The sequence below is a fragment of the Hipposideros armiger genome, unplaced genomic scaffold, assembly GCF_001890085.2.
Source record: "Hipposideros armiger isolate ML-2016 unplaced genomic scaffold, ASM189008v1 scaffold_28, whole genome shotgun sequence".
NCBI classification, from domain to species: Eukaryota; Metazoa; Chordata; class Mammalia; order Chiroptera; family Hipposideridae; genus Hipposideros; species Hipposideros armiger.
Window position 1 is genome coordinate 1,618,332 of NW_017731378.1, and position 23,034 is coordinate 1,641,365.

Here is a 23,034-nt window from a genome sequence, read left to right on the forward strand (position 1 = left end):
ATGGCCCTATTCTTGATTGTGATGGTTACATGAATGTGCATTTCTCAAAACTTATAGAATAGCATGCCAAAAAGTGAATTCTGCTATATAAATTTAAAAAATAAATGCGTAAAAGTAAAAATAAAGTAATAGGCCCATGCTAAATTCAAACAATACAAGTAATTCAGTAAAAAGCCTCCCTCTCAAATCTTTGTGGTGATAGAATAATAGTTTTGTATTTTGAGTGCAGTGGTGGTTACACAAATCCACACATGTGATAAAATGACATAGAACTATACACACACTTTATACCAATGTCAATTTCCTGCTTTTTGTCTTATACTATAGTTAGGATGTAACCATTGCGGGGGAAACTGGGTAAAGGATTCTGGGAGCTCTATTATTTTGCAACTTTGTGTGTGTGTGTGTGTGTGTGTGTATGTGTTTTAAGTATCTTCCAACCAAGCTTCCAGACTCTAGTCCTGCTCTCCAGAGGCAAACGCTATTACAAATTTCTTTCATATGCTCTGCATATGAAATCGAATATCTCATATATGGATGTGTACATATAAATTTATACACGCTTATAACACAAACAGTACCATGTTATACACATTGTTCTGCACCTTTCTATTTTTAACTAACTCTTACTTTGGAGGTTTTTCCATATCACAAACACGTGGATCCACATCATTCTTTTTCCCTGCTTCATAATATTCCATCACACATTGGTAGCATGCTTTATTTCAAGTTTCTTAGCGGTGGACAGTCCGGTCTTAACAAGGAATTGAATTTAAGTAATTTAGACATTTTTAAAATATGAAAGGTGAGCTGGAGTTGAGACTAAACACAAAGTTTTCACAGGTTCAAGACTTGCCTCCAAAATAGCTTTTGACCGGAAGAGGAACGCCAGAGGCTGGAGAGGCAAAACGCTGGGAAATTTCCTCGGCCAATGGGGAAGCGGTGGGGCGGTCAGAGAATTACTGCCGGGTAGGATTTCGCTGAGGGGCGCCCTACTGCTGGAGTTGGAGGCCATACTCCAAGCCAAGCTCTCCCCAGGCTGCTGCTCGGCCATACCGAAGTGCGTCAGGGTTATGCACCATGTAGTGATGCGTGGCGGTCTCCAGCCTCAGGCAGGGATCCACTCCCCAGGCAGATTCTGAACCCCCACCGCCTCCAGCCCACGCGCGCAGGGGGCGTACACGTGGTGACCTGCCTGGGGCCGGTTCCCTGCTCGGGCTCCTCCTCCTTCCAGCTCTCGTTCTGCTTTCTGCAGTATCACGTGCAGCCGCGCCGGGTGCAGGATGGCGGCGGCTGCAGCCGCGGTGGGCGTCAGGCTCTGGGACTGCTGCAGCCAGGGCGCTGTGCTCCTGCTCTTCTTCTCCCTGTCCCCTAGGCCACCGGCCGCCGCCGCCTGGCTGCTGGGCCTGCGGCCCGAGGACACCGCTGGAGGCCGCGTGTCCCTGGAGGGGGGCACCCTGCGCGCGGCAGAAGGCACCAGCTTCCTCCTGCGGGTGTATTTCCAGCCTGGGCCCGCGGCGCCTGTGGCGCCGGTGCCCGCACCCACCCTTTCAACGGGGGTGAACGGCACCGGCGACTGGGCTCCGCGGCTTGTGTTTATCGAGGAGCCCCCGGGCGGGAGCGGCGTGGCGCCCAGCGCTGTCCCCACGCGCCCCCCGGGGCCGCAGCGCTGCCGAGAGCAGAGCGACTGGGCGTCGGACGTGGAGGTCCTGGGGCCCCTGCGCCCCGGAGGCGTGGCAGGCTCGGCTCTAGTCCAGGTGCGGGTGCGGGAGCTGCGCAAGGGCGAGGCAGAGCGGGGCGGCGCGGGCGGTGGCGGGAAGCTCTTCTCGCTGTGCGCCTGGGACGGGCGCGCCTGGCACCACCACGGCGCCGCCGGCGGCTTCCTGCTGCGCGTCCGCCCGCGGCTCTATGGCCCGGGCGGGGGCCTGCTACCCCCTCCGTGGCTGCGGGCTCTTGGGACGCTTCTGCTGCTCGCCCTGTCTGCCCTGTTCAGCGGCCTGCGCCTGAGCCTGCTCTCGCTGGACCCGGTGGAGTTACGGGTGCTGCGGAACAGCGGCTCGGCCGCCGAGCAGGAGCAGGCGCGCCGTGTACAAGCCGTGCGCGGCAGGGGCACACAGCTGCTCTGCACCCTGCTCCTGGGCCAAGCCGGAGCCAACGCGGCCCTGGCCGGCTGGCTGTACACTTCGCTGCCGCCGAGCGTCGGGGATCCCGGGGAAGACTACGGCGAGGCAGGGCTTCACTTCCCGTGGCTGCCGGCACTCGTGTGCACCGGCGCCGTGTTCCTGGGCGCTGAGATCTGCCCCTATTCAGTGTGTTCTCGGCACGGGCTGGCCATTGCTTCGCACAGCGTCTGCCTGACCCGGCTGCTGATGGCAGCCGCCTTCCCCGTGTGCTACCCGCTGGGCCGACTGCTGGACTGGGCTTTGCGCCAGGAGATCAGCACCTTCTACACGCGGGAGAAGCTGCTGGAGACGCTGCGGGCGGCGGACCCCTACAGCGACCTGGTGAAAGAGGAACTCAACATCATCCAGGGCGCCCTGGAGCTGCGCACCAAAGTGGTGGAGGAGGTGCTGACCCCCCTCGGAGATTGCTTCATGCTGCGCTCTGACGCTGTGCTCGACTTCGCCACGGTCTCCGAGATCCTGCGCAGTGGCTACACTCGCATCCCCGTGTACGAGGGCGACCAGAGGCACAACATTGTGGACATTCTGTTTGTCAAGGACTTGGCCTTCGTGGACCCCGATGACTGCACCCCACTCCTCACCGTCACCCGCTTCTACAACCGGCCCCTGCACTGTGTCTTCAATGATACCCGGCTGGACACGGTGCTGGAGGAGTTTAAAAAGGGTGAGCAGCGGTCTATCTCCTCCTTCAACTACCCCCTTCAAAAGTATTGCCCTTTCATAAACCTGTGAGGCTTCAGGCACCCAAAGCAACTCTCCTATGGCACCAGAACCTCAAGGTAGACCCCACTTCATGACTCCCCGGCTCTTTTCATTTCACTTCTCCCTACCTTCCTTGCGGCTGACTGAGCCCCAGGCCTCTTCCCCTTGATTTGGCTCACAAGATGCCTCATATTCCTCATTCATTCCATTCCAATATTTTTCCAGGGCCTACCAATTGCCAGGTATTGAGCAGGATGGAGTCTGGAGATCGCCCTGGGAAGTCATGGCAGGAGAAACCTCTCCTCACCCATTATGGGAGGAACCTCTACAGGTTCCTGTACCAAGCAGCCTTTCTTTTAAACTCCTCCCAGGGCTGGAAGCTCACTATTTCTAGGGCAAACTCACTCCACTGCTGGACAGCTCCAGCTGCTGACAGTGTCTTGCTCACGTGGAGCAGACATTTATTTCTCCCCAGCTTCTCTCTGGGTCCTAGTTCTGCGCTTTGAATCACTGAATCACATAGAGTGAGCATCAGACACCTTAGACATTCTGCGCCCCCCCCCATTTAATTTTCCATCAGCTATTTACACATCAAGGTTTGGAGATTAAAAATTGACTAAGGCAGTGAGGTGCTTATACTTCTGGGAACTGTGGTCCCATGAGGCAGGATAGATCTGGACCCAAGGAAATATTCTGGTAAAGGAAACCACTAGAAAATTTGCGTGTCCAAATGCATGGGGTTTCCTTCAGAGCTGTCATCATCTTCCCCTACACCCCCCAATGTCATGCTTGTAACGTGTTTACTACATGGCTGGGGTTTGTCTTGGAAACTGTGTTCTGGGGTTGAGTACAATTCACTCAAGAAAAATCAGCCTGGGTACTTTAGGGTCAATCCTTGGCATTCCACAGTTTGACTAGTCCCCCTAGTTAACTGGAGTTGATCCAGAAGGACCCTTGGTTGTTTTTGAAAATCAAATCCACCTTCATGAGTCACCATTGAAAACATTCAGAAGACTATCTCACAGACCCTGAAAGCAATTCCAGAAATGATTTGAGAACAGTGACATGGTTAGAAAAAGGTAGACCCTTCCAGAATGACCATTTTGAAAGAGGCAGTTACATATCAGTTGGCATGTTTATTAAACACTAAACTAAACAAAAAAATTAACTCTGCCTTTAGAATCAGGCTTCAAATGTAGCGTCCCTGTAACTAGCAGGAATCTCATTTTTTATTTTGTTTGTCAAAAATTCAGTCTCATTGCCTTATCATCACAGGTACTCTTTAGCTCTTTGCATTCAGAGAGAAATCGGGGGTCTTCCTCCTGCTACCAAGGGGAATAGTGTCAAAAGCTGCTTTTAGTCTCAGATTTCAGGAGAAAATAGCCCTAGACTTTGTATTGGAATCATGAGTAGCGGAGGAAATGTATATATATTGCAGCTGTTTTAGCTCAATTGGGCTACTGTCTCACCCTCTTCTATCTGTCTCCTAGTCCTTGCATGATTCGTTCCCACTGCACTCTGAGTTTCATCCGTCCACTCTAGAATTATTCTTCTGTTTTGTGTACGTTACAGAAGGGAGTCTTGGATCTGGCCTTAAAAGCTGTGAAAATCTGTATTAGTTTGCTAGGGCTGCCATAACAAAATACCACAGACTGGGTAGCTTAAACAATAGAACACTATTTTCTCACGGTTTTGGAAGCTGGGAGTCTAAGATCAAGGCGTCAACAGTCTTGATGTTGTTCTTCTGAGACCTCCCTGCTTGGCTTGCAGATGGCCGCCTTCTCACTGTGTCCTCTTCCCTGGAGTCTATTTGTGTGTTCTAATCTCCTCTTCTTATGAGAACACTCGGCAGATTGTACTAGGGCCCACCCTATCAGCCTCATTTTCACTTAACCACTTCCTACATGTAATAATTAAGACAGTGTGCAGTTAAGACAGTGTCTCATTGACATGTGCTGCCAGAAGACGTTTTTAATGAAACTCCTGTGAACCCAATGATTCATTCATTTAATATTTATTGAGCATCACATACTGTTAGGAAACAGGGGAGACAGTAAGACTGCCCTCAGAAAGTTGGTCTACAGGAGCATGCAGTGTTAGAGGAAGAGCAGCCTTCAGAGGTAGAAATTGTGTCTTACTAATCTTTGTATCCCCAGCACACAGTGCCGTGCACACAGTAGGCTGCTCAAACAAAAGTTGACATTAATCTGAAATGAGTCCTGTTGCAGGATTTTTAGATCTGGTCTGAAAAGGGCTTGTTATTGGTCGATTAGTAGTTTCTAATTAAGTAGTTCACTAAAGAGAAGCTTGCCATGACAGAGAACACCTCGCCAAGGAAGATATGCCCACATCCCTTCAGAGCCTTGCTCCTTCCTCAAAGTGTGATCCATGAACCAGCAGGGGCCTCACCTGGGAACTTTTTAGAAAGGCAGAATTCCATGCCTCCCTCTAAATCCACAGAATAAAGGTCTGCATTTTAACAAGCCTTCAAGTGACTCATGTGTACATGGAAGTTTGAGAAGCATTGCCTGCAGAGAGCCCTTGTTAACAGTGATTGGTAGATTTTCTTAGGATAGAATAAATACAAGGAACAATTATCAAGGTGGGTGTTCTTTGGCTCCAAGCCATAAAATACAGTGGTCACTTTCTATAAGAATTATGTTTGCACCATAGGTTAAGAGAGGAAAGCTGGTTGGACTACTTTTTTTTTTACCTTTAAAAATAACTTTTTAACTAAGTCATAAAAGCTCTTCCATGTCCCTCATTCTTCGCATCTCAAGTTACTTCACCACCTAAACAAACCCCTCAGGCAGTAGGAGAGGAAACTGATCATATTAATAGGAACAACAGTTAGCATTAATTGAGTGACAGCTCTGCTGGGCACCATGCCAAGCACTTTACATACTCAGAACCCTCCAGGGTAGGTATTATTAACTCCATTTTACAGATGAAGAAACTAAAGCTTGCATCAATTACACGACTGGCTCAACTTTCCATAGCTAATAACTGACCAAAGTGTGAATTGAACTAGGATGGTAGGACCCCCAAAGCCTGTTCTATTTCCCACTATCCCAGTCTTATTCCGTCCCCCATTTCAGAACTCCTGCCACCCACTGGGTTCAAAGCTGGCCCTCTTGACTTGCTGCCCATGGCTGATTCACTTCTAGTTTCTGCAGATTAGCAATGTAGCTTTTATAATGACAATAATTGCTAACATGCATATTGCATTTTATAAAACATGTCTACCTACCTTCTATCTGATCCTTAAAACAATCCTACAGCTATAAGTGAGTACCCTAAAACCAGAAGGGTTACTTGGCCAGCCAAAGTAACCACTCAGCTAGTATATTCCAAGGCCCAGATTCAAATCCAGTTCATGTGATTGTAAAGCTCTTGTCCATATGGGATTTTATGTCTAATCTTCCTAGGAGCTCTGGGTCTTTAGAAACCGGGGAAAGGAAAATAGTCTTTTCCGCTAGCATGCTAGCTTTACAAAAGGGAGCAATAGTTCTCCCCCACTGCACTGAGTTCCTTGAGGGCAGAGAATGAATCTTATTTACTTTATATTCTCAGGATAAGCGCAGTGGCCACCGTGCCTAGGGGATGAATAAACATTTATTGAATGAATGGATTTAAATAGCTAACTTCTACTATACTTCTATGTTCAAGTGAGGTGAGCCCTAAGTACAGAATAATTAGTGTTGTTTGTTCCATTGATGGTAACCAATCTCTCTTCGTCCTTTTCCTGGGTTCTCTACCCCAGTTAGTGGCACCTCTGCCTTCACCACCTACCCTCATCCTACTTATCACTGTCCTAGTCTGCTGGGGCTGCCATAACAAAATACATTGGGTGGCTTAAACAACAGAAATTTGTTTTCTCGCAGTACTGGAAGCTGGAAGTCCAAGATCAAGGTTCCAGCTGATTTGCTTTTTGGTGAGATCCTTTTCCAGGCTTGCAGAGGGCTACCTTCTTGCTGTGTCCTCACATGACCTTTCCTGGGTGCATATATGGAGGGAGTAGGGAGGGAGAGAGAGAGAGAGAGAGGAAGAGAGAGAGAGAGAGAGAGGGAGAGAGAGAGAGAGAATAAGAGAATAAGAACACACTGGTCTCTCTTCCTCTTCTTATAAAGACATCTGGTGAATTAGGGCCCCACCCTTATGATCTCATTTAACCTTAAATTACTTTCGCAGATGCCCAGTGGGGTTAGGACTTCAACATATGAATTTGGGGAGGGGAGGGACACAAACATTCAGCCCATAACAGTCACCAAAGTCTGCCAAATATTTGGAACAAAGTCGGAAAAAAATTTGCCAATATTGCATCCAAAATATTTCTTGTGTTTATATATAACTTAGTCCATTATTTCTTCCACTTAGGTTATTCATTGATTTTATTCAACAAATAGTTACTGTGTGCCTGTTGTGCAGGCACAGTGGAGAACACCAATCGTATGGTCCCTGTCTGCATGGTGATTTCATTCTAATCCAAGAAACAGAAATTAAACAAGTGGGATAATGATTAAGAGCATAAGCTTTGATGCCAGACTGCCCGGGTTGCAGACTGTTTCGTTAGCTGTAAAGTGAGGATAATAATAGTATTTACACAAAGGGTTGTTTGACACATTAAGATAATATCGCATCGTAATGCTTATTTAGTAACTGTCATATATTAAATGCTAAATAAATGTTAGCTATGATTATTATATATAAACACATATCTATTATTCATTTGTGCAAGTGCCTCCTAAGTTTTGCTTCTTCCAATTTTTGTCTCCCTCAAATTCGTCCTCTCCACTGCTACTAAAATAAACTCTGGTGACATCATCAACTACTTTAAACTCTCCTGCACTCCCCACCAGCCTGCAGGATGAAGTCTAAGCTGTGACCTCATGACCTGCTCCCTGCCCCCCCCCCTAGTCTCCTCACTCACCACTCCCTGCCTCAGCTGTATGCTCAAGCAACATTAAACTTGTTGTCACACTGTGCTGTATCTTTCCTTTGTCCCTGTACTCATGCTGTCCTCTTTGTCAGGAAGATGCATTGCCTGACTAATCCCTACTCCAGTTCCTCCTTTAACATCGAGCACATGGGCTACCTCCTTGGGGAAGCTTCTCGTGCAAACCCCGGTTTTGGCCAATGTAATTATTCTATATCTCTATTATTGAACTAACAGGCTGTATTATTATTAGTATTTGTTTATTTGTGCTGCCAACCCATATAATGAGCAGCTGGAGGACAAAGACTGTGTAACCTGTCTTAGTAGTGGTAGAACCCTAATGATGGCTGTGACACGTAGTAAGCTTCCAATAAATGTTTGTTGAAGGATTGAATGAATGTCTGAAGGAGTTAGACTTTAAAATAATGGAAGGGATCTGCAGAACTCTAGTAAATGAGTCATTTAGTGTCTCCAGCCCAAACATTTTGAACCATGCAGCAGGACAAAGTCAAATTTTAAATGTTAAAAGGAGAATGTGTCTTTGCTTCTTTAGTGACATCTATTTATTATAACAATCACGTTCAAAGCAGTGTACTAAGAATTGGGTGTGTGAGATACAATCTCTGCCTCCAAAGAGCCTGCAGCCTAATGGGGGAATAGTAGCCCGCTTTGTGAAGCTAGAAGGCAGACTGGACTCATCTTTCCCGGCAACTTCGAACATTACAATTCACAAGCCACATCTCAGCATACACGTATATGCGTAAGACAGACCTATACATAAATCGTTAAAACAAAGTGCTATACTAGAAATACAAAAATGCTTTGAGAACAAGTGCTAAACTATACTTAGGTTATTTTGCTTTTATAAAATTTTTACTGAGGTTTTATATGTTTCTATGTTGCATATTCATTTAGAAAATTGAAAAATATACAACAGTAGAAAAAGTATGAAAACCACTTGCAGATAATCATCCCACTATCTTGAAATAACAACTCAATAATTTGTCATGTTAAAAGTATATTGCACATAATAACAACCTTAATTTCTTAAACAGAAAATAAAGGGAAAACCCGTGATCTTGCCTTCTTCCACAAATCAAATATCCCATTCTAATTCCAAGAGTGATTTCTTTATATGATAGTATGATTTTCACTATAGCCTCCTTGGGGTTGAGTTCTGTAATTTGGGAAGACTAATTTACAAACTGGAGCCTCAGCGATTTATTGAACTTAATTTTTGAAGTTTACTACTCTTTTGCTGGATTACTTTCAGAAGAAACCAACCCTGTATAGACAACAGGGGGAAGGAATAAAGCTTAGTTCTGAAGTCAAAGGCCTCTGGGCTCTGGTATTTAACTCAATGAAACAACTTCACTCTGTTGGGTTAGTAACACCATCTTCCTAAATAAAAGACAGCATAGCCCACATCATGTTGGGTTACTCTATCTATAGTCTAGCATAGCCATGTAAAATTATGTAAGATGGCCTATTGCAGTTTTCATGCTCAGTCTTTGCTCATTCGTGGATTCATTAATTCATTCATTCAGTAAATATTTACTGAACTCTTGCTTTGGGCCAGGCACTGTGATAGGCCCTAGGAATGTAGCCGTGAACTAGACAGACATTGAGCAGCAATTATGGAACTAACAAGTAGCCACTTCAGTCTTTGGTCGTACTGCATGGAGTCTGTTGCTGAAAGTACATCCAAATAGCCAGCAAGTGCTCAGTAACATTTTCACTGAGGAATAATCTGGTTGAAAAGTCAGTGTTTTGCTTTATCACTCCCAATTCTTTGTCACTCCGAAAGCTATTGTAGCAGGAAAAGTAATCATCCCATTGCTTGATTCTTTAAAAAGCTGCCCAAACATGAGTGCTGCATTCTTTGTCTTCCATAAAAGAAAACAAAAAGTTACTTTCACTCAAAGTTATAGTTCACTGGTGTAATTAGATATAATACGCTTTAAATGTGTTAAACATTGCTAAAGAATAATTAGTAATTAGTAATATTTAGAATAAGATGCTTACCTTCTAAACAATAATTAGAGCAAACAGTAAGCAAAGTATAGTCCCTCATGCACAGGGAGGAAAAACAAAAGAAAAAAAAGTGAGAATAATTAATTACACAAGGTGCTAAAATTGTCGGTTTATATTTCTTTCTTTAGAAATTTTCGTTGTGATTGTAATGTTCTGCCACAGTTTTTTTCTCTGCCTGGCAAAAAGGAAATACCAGGTAACAATAGAATCTAAGCTGGAAGGGACACTGAAAGACCTGACAGAGAATCTAATTCACACATTTTTTTAGATTTAGTTATCTTTTCCAGGGCATAACAGCCTTCATTGTAAGGCTGTATTTTTTATCTAATCTAAATCCCACAGGCTGCAGTTAAATTCCATTTTCTCTTTTTATCATCCTTTGTGAGTCCTCTTTTATTTGAAGAATATAGTAGCTCACCTCATTCCATTTTTTAACAACAAAACACATTTGGTTGTGTTTCTGGATCCCTTAGACCAGCGGTTCTCAACCTGTGGGTCGCAACCCCTTTGGGGGTCGAACGACCCTTTCACAGGGGTCGCCTAAGACCTTCGGAAAACAAAAAGATATTTACACTACGATTCATAACAGTAGCAACATTACAGTTATAGAGTAGCCACGAAAATATATTATGGTTGGGGGTCACCACAACATGAGGAACTGTATTAAGGGGTCACGGCATTAGGAAGGTTGAGAACTGCTGCCTTAGAGCATTTGGGCGTCTCAGAGGAGGAGGGTCTGTGGTCTTTCCTAGTACTCTCTTAAACTGGTTTACCTCTAGACCTACTTTCAAGGACCTCTGGATCTTCAGTGACAACTCTCAATCCTTTTTTGATTTTCTGCTATCTGTTCCTTTCCAAATTGAGATTCTTCTCAATTCATTTTTCTTTTTTTTCCCTCCCTCCTGCTCTCCCTTCCTTCCATATGGCATTATTCTGTGTCATGCCTGCTGGCCTCCTGGAGCTTGCAGTCAAGTAGGGAGATACACACTAACCAATAAATAATTACAAACGGTGACAAGTGATTTGAAGAAAAACTATAGGGAGCTATGAGCACATACTATAGGGAGCACTGACTTGGTTTTGTGGATCAGGATAGTCTCCCCCCTCCTCAAGTGCTATTTGAGCTGAGTCCCACAGGGTGATGAGCAGGAGTGTACCAGAGGAAGAGCTTTCCAGGAGAAGGGAGCAGACATGCAAAGGCTCTGGGGAAAGAGGGCCAGTGTGGGTGCCATGCAGGGTTTCTTGGCCATTTACCATCCATTATAGAAAGTGTCGCCTCTGCCAACCAATCCTCCTTTCACCTCTAGTGATTGTCTGTGTTGTCTGGGCAATAGAATGCAGTCACATTCACTGAGTGCCAGGCTCCCAGGGCTCTGGGAGATGGATGTGGATATAAATATGGCAAAGACCCTGCCCTCCAGGAGCATGAAAGGAGGAAGGGCCCGGATGGAAATGATACAAAGCAGCCTGGGGGACAGGCTAGGGCATCCAGGCAATATCTGTGGGTGAGGATGGAAGGGAAAAATAATTCCCTGCAAGAATCTGGGAAAACTTCTCTGAGGAAGTGAGAGGAGACGAACTCTGATAAGCCGTTAGGCAGGGAAAGGGCATTCAACCGAGGCAGGAGCTTGAGCTAGAAAAATAAAGGCAGAGAGAGAACCAGTGATCCATTTGAGTACTGGCAAAGCAATGATCATAATGCTGTTTTTCTTCCAGAAGAATGGGGAACTACATAGAATGAGGTATTTGTCCAACGTAATTTCTGTTCCCTCCAAATGCCAACATGGTATCTTCTCACCATTTTTGGTGGTGATATTTCTAAAATGTTTTTTGCCCATTCCTGCCTTTCTTAACAAAGTAGCCTAAAAATAACTTAATCTTTTCTGGATGACGCAGGAGCATGGTCATGAGCATGTAGTTATATTATGCAGTATTATAAAGCAGTACTGACTACTGTTTTATTTTTCTCTGGCCTCTGGTGATAAGCTGCTACTTGCCTTTGAGTTGGCGTCAAGCGAATCCCTGCCCCCACCTCACTCATCAAAAAACCACTCTATCTGTGTTTATTTCAGAGCTTCTATTTAACTGAGAAACCAAGTAAACACACGTGTTGGGAATCAGGTGCCTGGTACACAATAAGCTTCAATAAATGTTTGCTGAATAAATGATTAATTAGGCTTCAACCGGGAGCCTCGAGTATGTGGTTGGTGGGACCTGGGATATTTCTTCTGGGACCAGACCCAAGCCCTGTGAAATCAGACCTCCAGATAATGGGTCGCTACTCTGCTATTTTTACAGTGTTGCTTAGCAAGCCAAACTGCCAACCAACTTAGATTTAGTGACTAATGACTATTTTTTCATGCCCTGGTGATGCTGGTTACCATGGTGTTCTGGGTGACATAGTTGGTTTTTTTTTTTATAATTGCCTTTTAGGGGCTAAAGAAATTTTTTTGTGTGTGATAAATGCGTTGATTACTCTATTTCCGATGAATTGGAGCAGGATAATTACTACAAAGTACAGCCTCTTTTTTTTTTTTTCTGACTAGTCACTAGAGAAAGGGACTTTTGTTTTTCTAAATTAAGGTGGTTGCTGCAGGATTGGTAGGATAACATTTTTGTCTTTCTCTTTCTGATTTGATAGAAAGTGATTTGATTTGATTATATAGATATTTTTAAAATGTGTTAACGCAGCTTTTTCTCATCTTTTCCAGTGGAATTCTTCACTAGTAAGATATAAACATTAGGAGTCCACAGCCCTTTGTAAATACAAGAGGCTGTAACTGCTGGCACTGTTGAAATTCTGGCATATCATATATCATCACAAAGAAGCACCCTGTAAAACTAAACTGTTTTTGCAGCCCAGGACCCTTTAAACTTATAAAAGTACAGAATTTTAGATCCAGAAAAGGCACCTTGGAGATCACCTGGTCCCATCCTTTCATTTTAAAGTGGAGAAAACTGAGGCCCAGGAAAGACAAATAATAAAAAGAGCAATGGTTAAGTCCTTCTGGTTGCAAAGCCTTTACATTGGCAAAGATCTTTCCAAAACAGTGACTCATTTTGTACATGTGAAGTCAGTAGAATTTATCTCTGTTTTGTATATGAGGCAACTGGGATCTGGGGACACGAGTGTTCTGATCAGTGTTAGTGACTCAGGCAGAACCAGAAGCCACACCTGTGACTCGCCACCTCAGACTGTGGAGCCCCAGCCACAGAGTCATAGACACCTGGGCTCAGACCCCAGCTCCTGCGTTTACTAGCTGTGTGACTGGGGCAGGTCCCTCTACCACTCCAAATGAGGCTTATCTTCCTTCTTAAAATAGGAATTATAATACTGCATTGTACGTTTACTGCGAAGGCTCCTGTACAGCGAGCACTCAGACACTCCACCATTCGCTTCTTGCCTCACTGATCTACTTAAATGACTATCATAAGTGTTCTCTGATCCAGCCCATGTACAAGTCTTTGTATATAATAAATAAAACTGAGAGCTGCTTACTTTGGATAGGGCTCGGGAAACCAAAATTGCGTTGTGGCAATTTCCTTACATGTCTTTTATCCGGTCATCAGTTAGCATTAGGTTTCCTCACCCAAAACTCTGCCCTTCCTCCCGCACCCCAGGCCAATAAAAAAACCTTAACTGTGTAAACAAATATCACAGATCAATGAAACCCCTCAAAGCTCCCCCGCCCACAAAAATGAAATCTCAGGCTAAGCATTGGAAGGGTTGGACCAGAGGCGTGGCGGGGAGATGGGGCTGCGATTCCTTTCTTGCCCTGCCCCCTTCAAAGCCCTTCTCCTCTCTTGCTAACTCACCAGTTAGGTGCTGAGCATTGGTTCCCATTGCTCTTAACCCATTCGAGGTAGGAACCCTGAGATTTGGCCTGCAGTGTGGAGTCCGCAGGGCGTGTTAGGAACAGCAGAGGCTGTGGAGACAGATGGACAGATTGAGGTGTGCTGCTGGGCTCTGTCGCTTACTAACTCTGGGCCTTGGGCAAGTCACTTTATTTTTCTGAGTCTCAGTTTTCTCATCCACAGATTAGTAATAATAATCCTCCTTTTCCAGAGATGCGATGAATGTACGCACCCAGTGAACAGTAGGGGTGACAATCACTGTGATAGCCAAAACTGGAAAATGGGTGAACGCTGACCTGTGCTTTCAGGAATCAGCTCGGTTTAAATCAGAAACAGGGTGGAGATCTGGAATAGCTGTAGGCTGCCTTCACCTGGAGTGAGAACCTTCAAAATGGTGAGTTTTAAGGTCACCTCAGGCGTCTGGCGTACTTCAAATAAAGCCCCCAAGAACCACATCTCTCTGTTTTCTCAGGGACCAGCCTCGTTTGACCATAGCCGCTGGGCTGGCCCAGAATTAAGTGATCTCTGGACAGCTGAGGGCAGCCTACTTGCCTTTCAGTGTATCTTCCTCATATCTGAGGTTGGTTCCTGGCCTAAGACTATCAGCCAAAGCTTGGCCAGATCACTCTGGGTCATCACGGTGATTCTTAAGCACGAGATCCTGGTTATGTTTAGCCTGAACCTGGAGAGAGAGAAAACTGGCCCCACAGGCAGCCTCTAAGGCCATTTTTGAGTCTGAGAGGCCTGAGGTTAAAGTATACAGTTTTGTTTAGTTGTGTCTTGAAGCTTTCCACAGACTCCAGCTAGGGTGGGTCCTATTCAATTCTCTGAGTTCAAATACTGGCTGTACCATTTATTAGCTGAGTATCCTTAAACCAGTTATTTATTTATTTTTTTTTTAGATTTTTTTTTTTAATTGGGGAATTGGGGGAGAGGAACAGCGTTGGGGAATTGAGGAAGGGGAACACACAAGTTGCTGTCCTTCTGTTCTTCAGTCTAGTTGTGGAGGACGTTGCTTCACTGGCCCATGTTGGTATTATCATTGCGCTCTTCCCGGGCGAGGCAGATCAGTCACTGGCCACTGGACGGCCACTCATGGCGGCTCTTGGCAGCTCACACTGGCTACTAGCTGCTCACGTCAGCTGCCAGCCTCTCATAGTAGCTCACAGCAGCCCACTGCAGCTTCACTGCAGCCTACACCATCGCCAGCGACTCACAGCAGCCCAGCTCCAGGTCGAGCTGTTGTTCACCATCTTAGCTGTAGAGGGCAGTGTCACTGGCCCTCGTGGGATCCGAACCCAGGCCCTGCTGCTCAGAGCTGGCGTCCCAAGCCAGCTCTTAACCAACGCGCCACTCGGCCGGCCCGAACCAGTTATTTTTTGAATGGGGAGTAAGCACAATATACTTACTTTGCTAGAGTAGTGAGAAAGAAGGCAAGATATATACCCAAAACCACAGAGGCTTTAATGGCAGCAAGAAGGCTTCAGGAATGATCCTCCCTAGTAACTGGCACATGTTACTGAGATGAGGAATAACCTCATAAATGCAATATTGGGGGCCATCTAGTTTTGATAGATAGGATAGGTTAGAGCTGGAAAAACCAAAAGGAGGGTTGGTTAGAATATTAGTGCAGTTGGCCAGGATGAGTTGAGGACATGGAAATTAAGGACTATACACTTGCGATTAGACAGGGGAATCTCTGAGACTTCATTACCTCTGGATGCTCCTTCTTAGTTCCCTTTACTGGCTCCTGCTACATCATTTTCACTGCTATGTTTTCAGCACTTAAAGCAGGGCCTACCTGTATCAGATGCTCAAGTATTTGTTACACGAATGTTGCATTTCTATGCTCTCTAAATGCTGGAATGCCCCAGGCTCAGAAATGGATCCCTTTGTCCATGCTCACTCCCTCGGTTACTTCATTCATTCTCCCAAAGATATCAACAACTCAAGACTTTTATTTCCAACTGCTACTTGACATCTCCACTTGGAGGTCTAAAAGGCATCTCAAACTTAAGCCTGTCTAAAACTGGTCCTCTGCTCTCTTTGCCAAACCTACTCCTTGCAGAATATTCCCAAACTCTGTAAATTGCAGTTCCATTCTTATAGCTGTTCAGACCCAAAGTTCTCTTTCTCTCTTGCCTTACACCCAGCTCTTCACGTAGACTCTGCTTTCAGCATATCTAGAGGATCTGACTACATCTCACCACCGTACTACCACCATCCCAGTCCAAGCCACCACCCATCTCTCACTTGGATGTATGCCAGAGCTTCCTATGAGGTCTCTCTGCTTCTACCTTTGCCCACTTTGTGTCCATTCTTAACACAATAGCTAGAGAAATCCTTTTAAAACATAAGATCATGTCACCTTTTATTGCCAAAAAACCAATACACACACACACACACACACACACACACACACACACAAATGCACAGAACTCTATAATGGCTTTATCTCATTCAGAGTAAGAGCCAAAGCTCATATGGGCTTGATCATAGCTGCACCTACCCCATCTCCTACCTCCCTGACCTTGGCTCCTTCTGTCCTCACCCACACTGTGCAACCACCCTCTGCAATGGCCTCCTTGCCATTCCTCAACCACATCAGTTACATTTCCAACTCAGGGCCTTTGCATGTTGTTCTACTGCAAAGCTATCCCCCAGATATCCTCAGGGCTCCTTACGTCACTGCCTTCAATCTTTATTCAAATAGCACCTTCTCAAGGAGTTCATCTCTGGCCTCTGCTACCTAAAATTGTAACACCTGCTCCCATACTCCCTCATCACCCTTCCCTGCTTAGCTTTTCTCTTGGCACTGTGCTATAGATTTTACATATTTATCTTATTATCTCTCACCCCCACTTACTAGAATGTAAGCTACAGGAGGAAAATTACTTTGTCTGTTGTGTTCATTGATGCATTTCTAGTACCTAGAAGAGTGCTCGGCACATAGTAGGTATTCAATAAATACTGTTGAAAGAATGAAGAAAGAAAAGACAAATTGGAAGAATGTGGGGTTTTTTTTTTCCGTAGGAGCAAAAGTAAAGAAGGTTAAAATGACTCTTGGGTTACGACTCTGGGTGACCAGATGGTTGATGGTGCCATTTACTGCAGTGTAGAGGGAGAAAGAGTGGGGATAATGGGTCTTGAAGGTCATGTGTTCCTATTTGGATAAGTGATTTTGAGGAGACAAGGGAATCACTCAGGCAAAATGTCTAAAACAGGATGAGAGTTCAAAATAGACACTGATGTTACATATAAATTTAGTTCTCAGGAAAGCAGTGATGTGATATTTAAAGTGATGAGCTCTGCTGGTATCTTTAACCAAAAGGAGAGAGAAGAGCCTCTGCTCCTCAAAGATTGGAACAAAGGTTCTTAACTGCAGCTGTTCACTAGAGCCTCCTAAGAAAGTTTAAAACAGCCCAGTGCCTGGACCACACCCCAGACAAGTTAGATCAGAACTTCTGTGGGTGGGACACAGGTATCAATAGGTTTTAAAGCTCCCCAGTGATTGCCACATGCAGACAGGGTTGAGAATCGCTGAAAAGCTAGAGCATTTGGGATACATTTATCTTTAGGTGAGGCTAAAAAGTAAAGGAAGCCACAATAGAAACAGAAAAAAAGTCATAAGGGTGGGAAGAAAACCAGGGTGGTCTTAGCCGGGCTCCTCTTACTCAAATGTGCATGAGAATTTCTTGGATATCATGTAGAAATGCAGATTCTGACTCAGACTGCTGAGATGGGGGCCAAACTTCTGCATCTGTCACAAGCTCCTAGATGACACCAATTCTTCTGGTCCAAGGGCTAGACTTGGAGTAGCAAGTGGTAAGAGAAGTGAGCCTCAAACTTTAGCATCCCTAAGAACCATCTGGGATATCATTAAAACAGTTCTCTGTGCCCTATCTCACCACCCAAGATCCTGATTTTGTAGGTTAAGGGTGGGGCCAGAGAACCTGCATTTTGAACAAGAGCCCAGATGAGGTTCAGTGCTGCTGCTCTAAGGAACACACTTCAAGTGGTACAGAGTCACCAAGACCAAGGTAAGAAAGGAGAGGCACTCAATACTGTCTACCAACTGAATAAAAGATGCTGCAAGGACACCAAGGAGAATAAGAACAGGGCAAAAGCCACTATATTTTACAAGGTGAAGGTCATATTGAAGCAGAAACCATAAAACGATTTCTGCTTTCCTTAATTCTCTATTTCTAAGCAATATGCTATCCTCCAAGCTTCTGTATTCTATCCTGGGAACAGTTACCTTACCAAAGTGCTGTAGCTATTTTTGAAAGAGAGAGGAAGCAAATCAATTATTCGTTCCTTTTTTTTTTTTCAAGGCGTAGGAGGTCTGCTAACAGGGTCCTTGGGGACTCTTCTCTGTGAACGTGCCTAAATCATCTAGAGGCTATTTTTATTAAAGACCCTTTAGAGGATATTTCAACTTCTTCAAATACCAAACTACCGTTGTGAAGTTGCTCCCACTTCGTTACTTTCTGTCTCTTTAAAGCAAGGTTTCCAACCTCAGCATGTTGGGGGCTGTCCTGGGTGTTCATCCCCGAACTCCCATCCCAGCTGGCAACCATCAAAACATGCTCTGTATCTATGAGTTTGTTTGTTTATTTTGTTGGGTAGATTCCACATATGAGTGAAATTATATGGGTTTGTCTTTCTCTGCCTGAGTTATTTCACTCAGCATAATACCCTCTAGGTTCATCCATGTTGTTGCAGATGACAAGATTTCATTCTTTTTTATGGCTGAGTAATGTTCCATTGTGTATATACATTACTTCTTCTTTATCCATTCATCTGTTGATGGACATTTAGATTGCTTCAATATTTGGCTACTGTAAATAATGCTGCAATGAACATATAGATGCATATGTCTTTAGAATTGGTATTTTGGGTTTCTTTGAATAAATACCCAGAAGTGGCATTACTGGGTCCTTCTTTGTCTCTTGTTATTGCCTTTGTTTTAAAGTCCATTATGTCTAATATAAGTACTGCTACCCCCAGCTTTTTTTCCATATCCATTTTCATGAAATATCTTTTTCCTTTCCTTTACTTTCAGTCTCTGTGTGTCTTTCAATCTGATCTTGTAGGCAGCATAATGTAAGGGTCTTGTTTTCTTATCCATTCAACCACCCTATGTCTTTTCATTGGAGCATTTAATGCATTTACATTTAAAGTAATTGTTGACAGATATGTAGTTATTACCATTTTATTATTCATATTTTTTATCTTTTTTTTTCTTCTTCTTTTTCTTAAGTCCCTTTAACATTTCTTGTAATACTGGTTTGGTAATGGTGATGAACTCCTTTAGCTTTATCTTGTCTGGAATCTCTTTATCTGTCCTTTGACTCTAAGTGATAGCCTTTCTGAGTAGAGTAATCTGGGTTATAGGTCCTTGCTTTTCACCACTTTGAATATTTCGTGCCAATCCCTTCTGGCCTGCAAAGTTTCTGTTCAGAGATCAGCTCACAGTCTTATGGGAGCTCCCTTGTAGGGTACTAACTGCTTTTCTCTTGCTGCTTTTAAGATTCTCTTGGTCTTTAACCTTTGGCATTTTAATCATGATGTGTGTTGGTGTGGGCCTCTTTGGGTTCATCTTGTTTGGAACTCGCTGCACTTCCTGGACTTGCATGTCTATTTCCTTCTCCAGGTTAAGGAAGTTTTCCATCATTATTTCTTCAAATAGGCTTTCAATTCCTTGCTCTCGCTCTTCTCCTCTGGTACCCTTATGATGCAAATGTTGTTATGCTTGATGTTGTCCCAGAGGCCCCTTAAACCATCCTCATTTTTTTTTTCTGTTCTGATTGGGTGTTTTCTGCTACCTTATCTTCCAAATTGCTGATTCAGTCCTCTGCTTCATCTAATCTGCTGTTGATCCCCTCTAATGTATTTTTCATTTCAGTTATTGTAGTCTTAATTTCTGACTGGTTCTTTTTTATGTTTTCTGTCTTCATTTTTATGTTTCTTATCTTTGTTAAAGTTCTCACTGAGATCATTGAGCATCTTTATAACCAGTGTTTTGACCCCTGCATCTGGTAGATTGCTTGTCTCCATTTTGTTTTGTTCTTTTTCTGTAGTTTTGTTCTGTTCTTTCATTTGAGACATGTTTCTTTGTCTCCTCATTTTGGCTGCCTCCTTGTGTTTGTTTCTATGTATTAGGTAGAGCTGCTATGTCTCCTGGTCTTAGTAGAGTGGCCTTATGTAGTAGGTGCTCTATGGGGTCCAGTGGTGCAGTCTCCCTGGCCACCTGAGCTGGGTACTCTAGGGGTGTCCGTTGTGTAGGTTGTCTGTGCTCTCCTGTTGTAGTTGAACCTTGATTTCTGTTTGCATGTCAATGAGAGGGATTGACCCTCAGGCTGATGGGTTGTGAGGGCTGGCAGTGACTACAGTGGGGGAGCTGTTGTGCAGGGGCTGACCCTACAGAGTAGGATTTGCTTTAGCAGGGCTCTGGTGCCTGCCAAGTTTGCCCTTTGGGTATGTCATTTGTGGAGATAGTTTGGGTGGGGTTCTCTGGTGTGGTCTGAAGCTGGCCACTGGGGCCTCTTGGGAAGGGTTCTGGTGCAGGCCAAGGTCAACTGCTGCCTGTGCTCTGTCCGGGCCACTTAGTATGAGCTACAAAGTGATCTGCAGATAGTTGCCACTTGTGCTGGACTTGAAGGTTCCTGGGGGAGGCTAAGCTGCAAACTGAAGCTGGCTGCTATTAGTGCCAAGCTTGGGGCGCTAAAGAATGAGATACAGGGCATGTTGAGGCCGATGCTGCTTGTTTGGGGTTTGTGAACATTTGAGAGATTTCAGGAATGTCTGCAGCTGGAGCCAAGACAGGCCATTTGCATGGAAAAACCACTTTTTGACTGAGTTGTGTTTTTATGAGTTGTAATTCTTCTTTATATATTATGGATACAAACTTCCTATCATATATATGATTAGCAAACATTTTCTCCCATCCTATAAGTTGTCTCTTTTTTGTTTTGATAGTATCCCTTTTTAATTTTGATGAAGTCCAGTTTGTATATTTTTTTCGCCCTTAGTTACTTGTGCTTTTGATGTCTTATCTAAAAAACCATTTTCTACTCCAAGGTCACAAAGACTTACTTCTATGTTTTCTTCTAAGAGTTTTATAGTTTTCATTCTTACAGTTAGGTATTTGGTCCATTTCTAATTATATTTTGTGTATAGAGTGAGGTAGCATCCAACTTCATTCTTCTGCATATGGATATCTAGTTATCACCCATTAGCTACGGAGTTCTCACTCTATGCCAAGTGCTAGTCTAGATTCTGGGGAAACGGAGATAAGTAGAACCTACCTGTTGCCTCTCAGAGAGCTTACTATCATAGTGGGGAGATCACATATAAATAGAGAACAACATGGTGAAATAATGTATGTATGATGTTAACACTCTGCCTTGCCCCTAGAGTGTGTACAGCAAATGGTAGCTGCAATAATAATAATAATAATAATATAATAATAATGGTTATTATTGTTATTATAAATGCCAATAGAGGGGTATGTTCAAAGTGCTATGGCAGGAGAGTGACTAACTTTTCGATGTCTCAAGATTGGCCTCCCTTGGGGTCATCTCCATCACTCTGGGGCCCAAGAGGAGGAGGGGTACAAAGAGATAGGTCTCTCAAAGACTAACCTTTTTGAGAGAGGATGGACTTCAAGTATGTATATCACGGGAACAGCTGGTTTTCTTGTCCCTGTGAGTGTCAGCTCAGAACAGGGTTATGTGATTGTTAATTCCTGTTACAGCCTGTACCCAAGAAAGAATGACGTCTTCATTTGTTTGTAGATCTCTACAGACACTTGAGGGAATCATAGAGGTTGATTGTGGATTATAAAATGTTTCTAAATAGATTGCCTATGTACATTGCCTTGATATTATATAATTAGGACTTAAAATCTCTATTCCCTGGTGATCACATATTGTGTCTTCAATTTGACCTTATAAAGTGTAAACCAATGGAAGATATTCACATGGAAGTTACAGTACTCTTGTGAAACATCATAAAATTTTAATTTATTTAATCCCATCATATGAACTAATCTCTTAGCTGCAGTAAGTATGACTGTATTATATATATTCTAGGCTCCACATATAAAAAGTATCCAAGTATAGAAAATAATTTTAAGAAATCACTTTTCCAAGTTTTTCCATAATACTTATTTTGTCATCTGCTAGCACATGTTAGCAGAAAAATGAGAACAGGTGCCATAAGTATAAGAACACTGTGTTGGAAAAAAAACTTTAAATTCGGCATATTCTAACACATAACATAATCTAATTTAAGCTACAAAACCCTTCAGTAGGGTAGGATGCAGTTGTTTCAAAGAAGGGTATTTTTAAAACCACTGTGGCAGAGTTTAAAATTTAATTTAAACACATTGCATTTTATTAAAAAGTAAAGGTTTTGGTGTCTGGTTTTAAAATCATCCATTCTATCCATTATGGATTTTTATTCAGTCTTAGTTCAGTTCTTCAGGCATTTGTTGGCTGCCTGTTATATGGAAGATACCCTATCTAAGTCTGTGTCCTGAAGAAGCTTATGATCTGAGGAAAAAACCATGGTCCAGTAGAAGACACACACATTGCTAGTTATGAGAAGGAGCAAATTGTGTGATAAATGCTCTAATGGAGTTATCAAGGGCTTAGAAACACAGGCAAGGAGAGGTTGGTTCAGATTCAGAACGAGGAAAATCCAGGGATGCTTTCTTGAGATGCTAGTGCCTGAGCTGGAACTTGAAGAGCAAATGGAGATGGAAAGGGAGAAGGAAAGAGTGTGAGCAAAGACTTAGAAAGTGGACATGGAGGACGCAGAGGGAATGGAGGGAACCTGGGGCAGTTGGCACAGAGGATGATTATGGGATGTAGCAGGGCATGCAATTAGAAAGATAGAAAAGAGCCACATTTTGCAGTCTTTATAATCCCAAAGTCATGAGTCAGGATTTCCTTCTGTGCACACTAGGGAGCCATGGAGGGTTTCTGAGCAGGTCAATGGCATAGTCAGATCAGCTTAGAAGTAAGTCGAAGGATAGGTTGAAGGTGGAGAAGAAATTAGAGACCACCCTTGAGTGACACAAATGCCACCTTTCCAATTAAAAATCCCAATAGGTAGCTTTATTGTAATTTGAAGTATTTGCTACAGAAGCACATGTGTTTACATTTTAATGGTTAATTCTGCCTCCAGCAAACTGACTATTCCTCTTATCTGATATTTTTTAGCAATGACCAAGCAAAAGTTTATAAAAAGTAACACTGATAAAGCATGAACTTTTTTTTTTTTTTGCGAGAATAACATTCTAGTCAGTACTCTAGG

General features: G+C 43.7%; 1 protein-coding gene across 3 annotated transcripts in view; it reads left to right on the top strand.

Moving 5' to 3' along the window:
• Positions 1 to 6: 6 nt before the first annotated feature.
• Positions 7 to 23,034, top strand: part of CNNM1 (cyclin and CBS domain divalent metal cation transport mediator 1) — a 61,854-nt gene continuing 38,826 nt past the window's right edge. For all 3 annotated transcript variants that reach the window (XM_019636452.1, XM_019636453.1, XM_019636454.1), the window contains exon 1: positions 7 to 2,847. In XM_019636452.1, the coding sequence (XP_019491997.1) occupies positions 1,284 to 2,847 (1,564 nt within the window). In that variant the 5' untranslated portion in view covers positions 7 to 1,283. The remainder of the gene's footprint in view (positions 2,848 to 23,034) is intronic.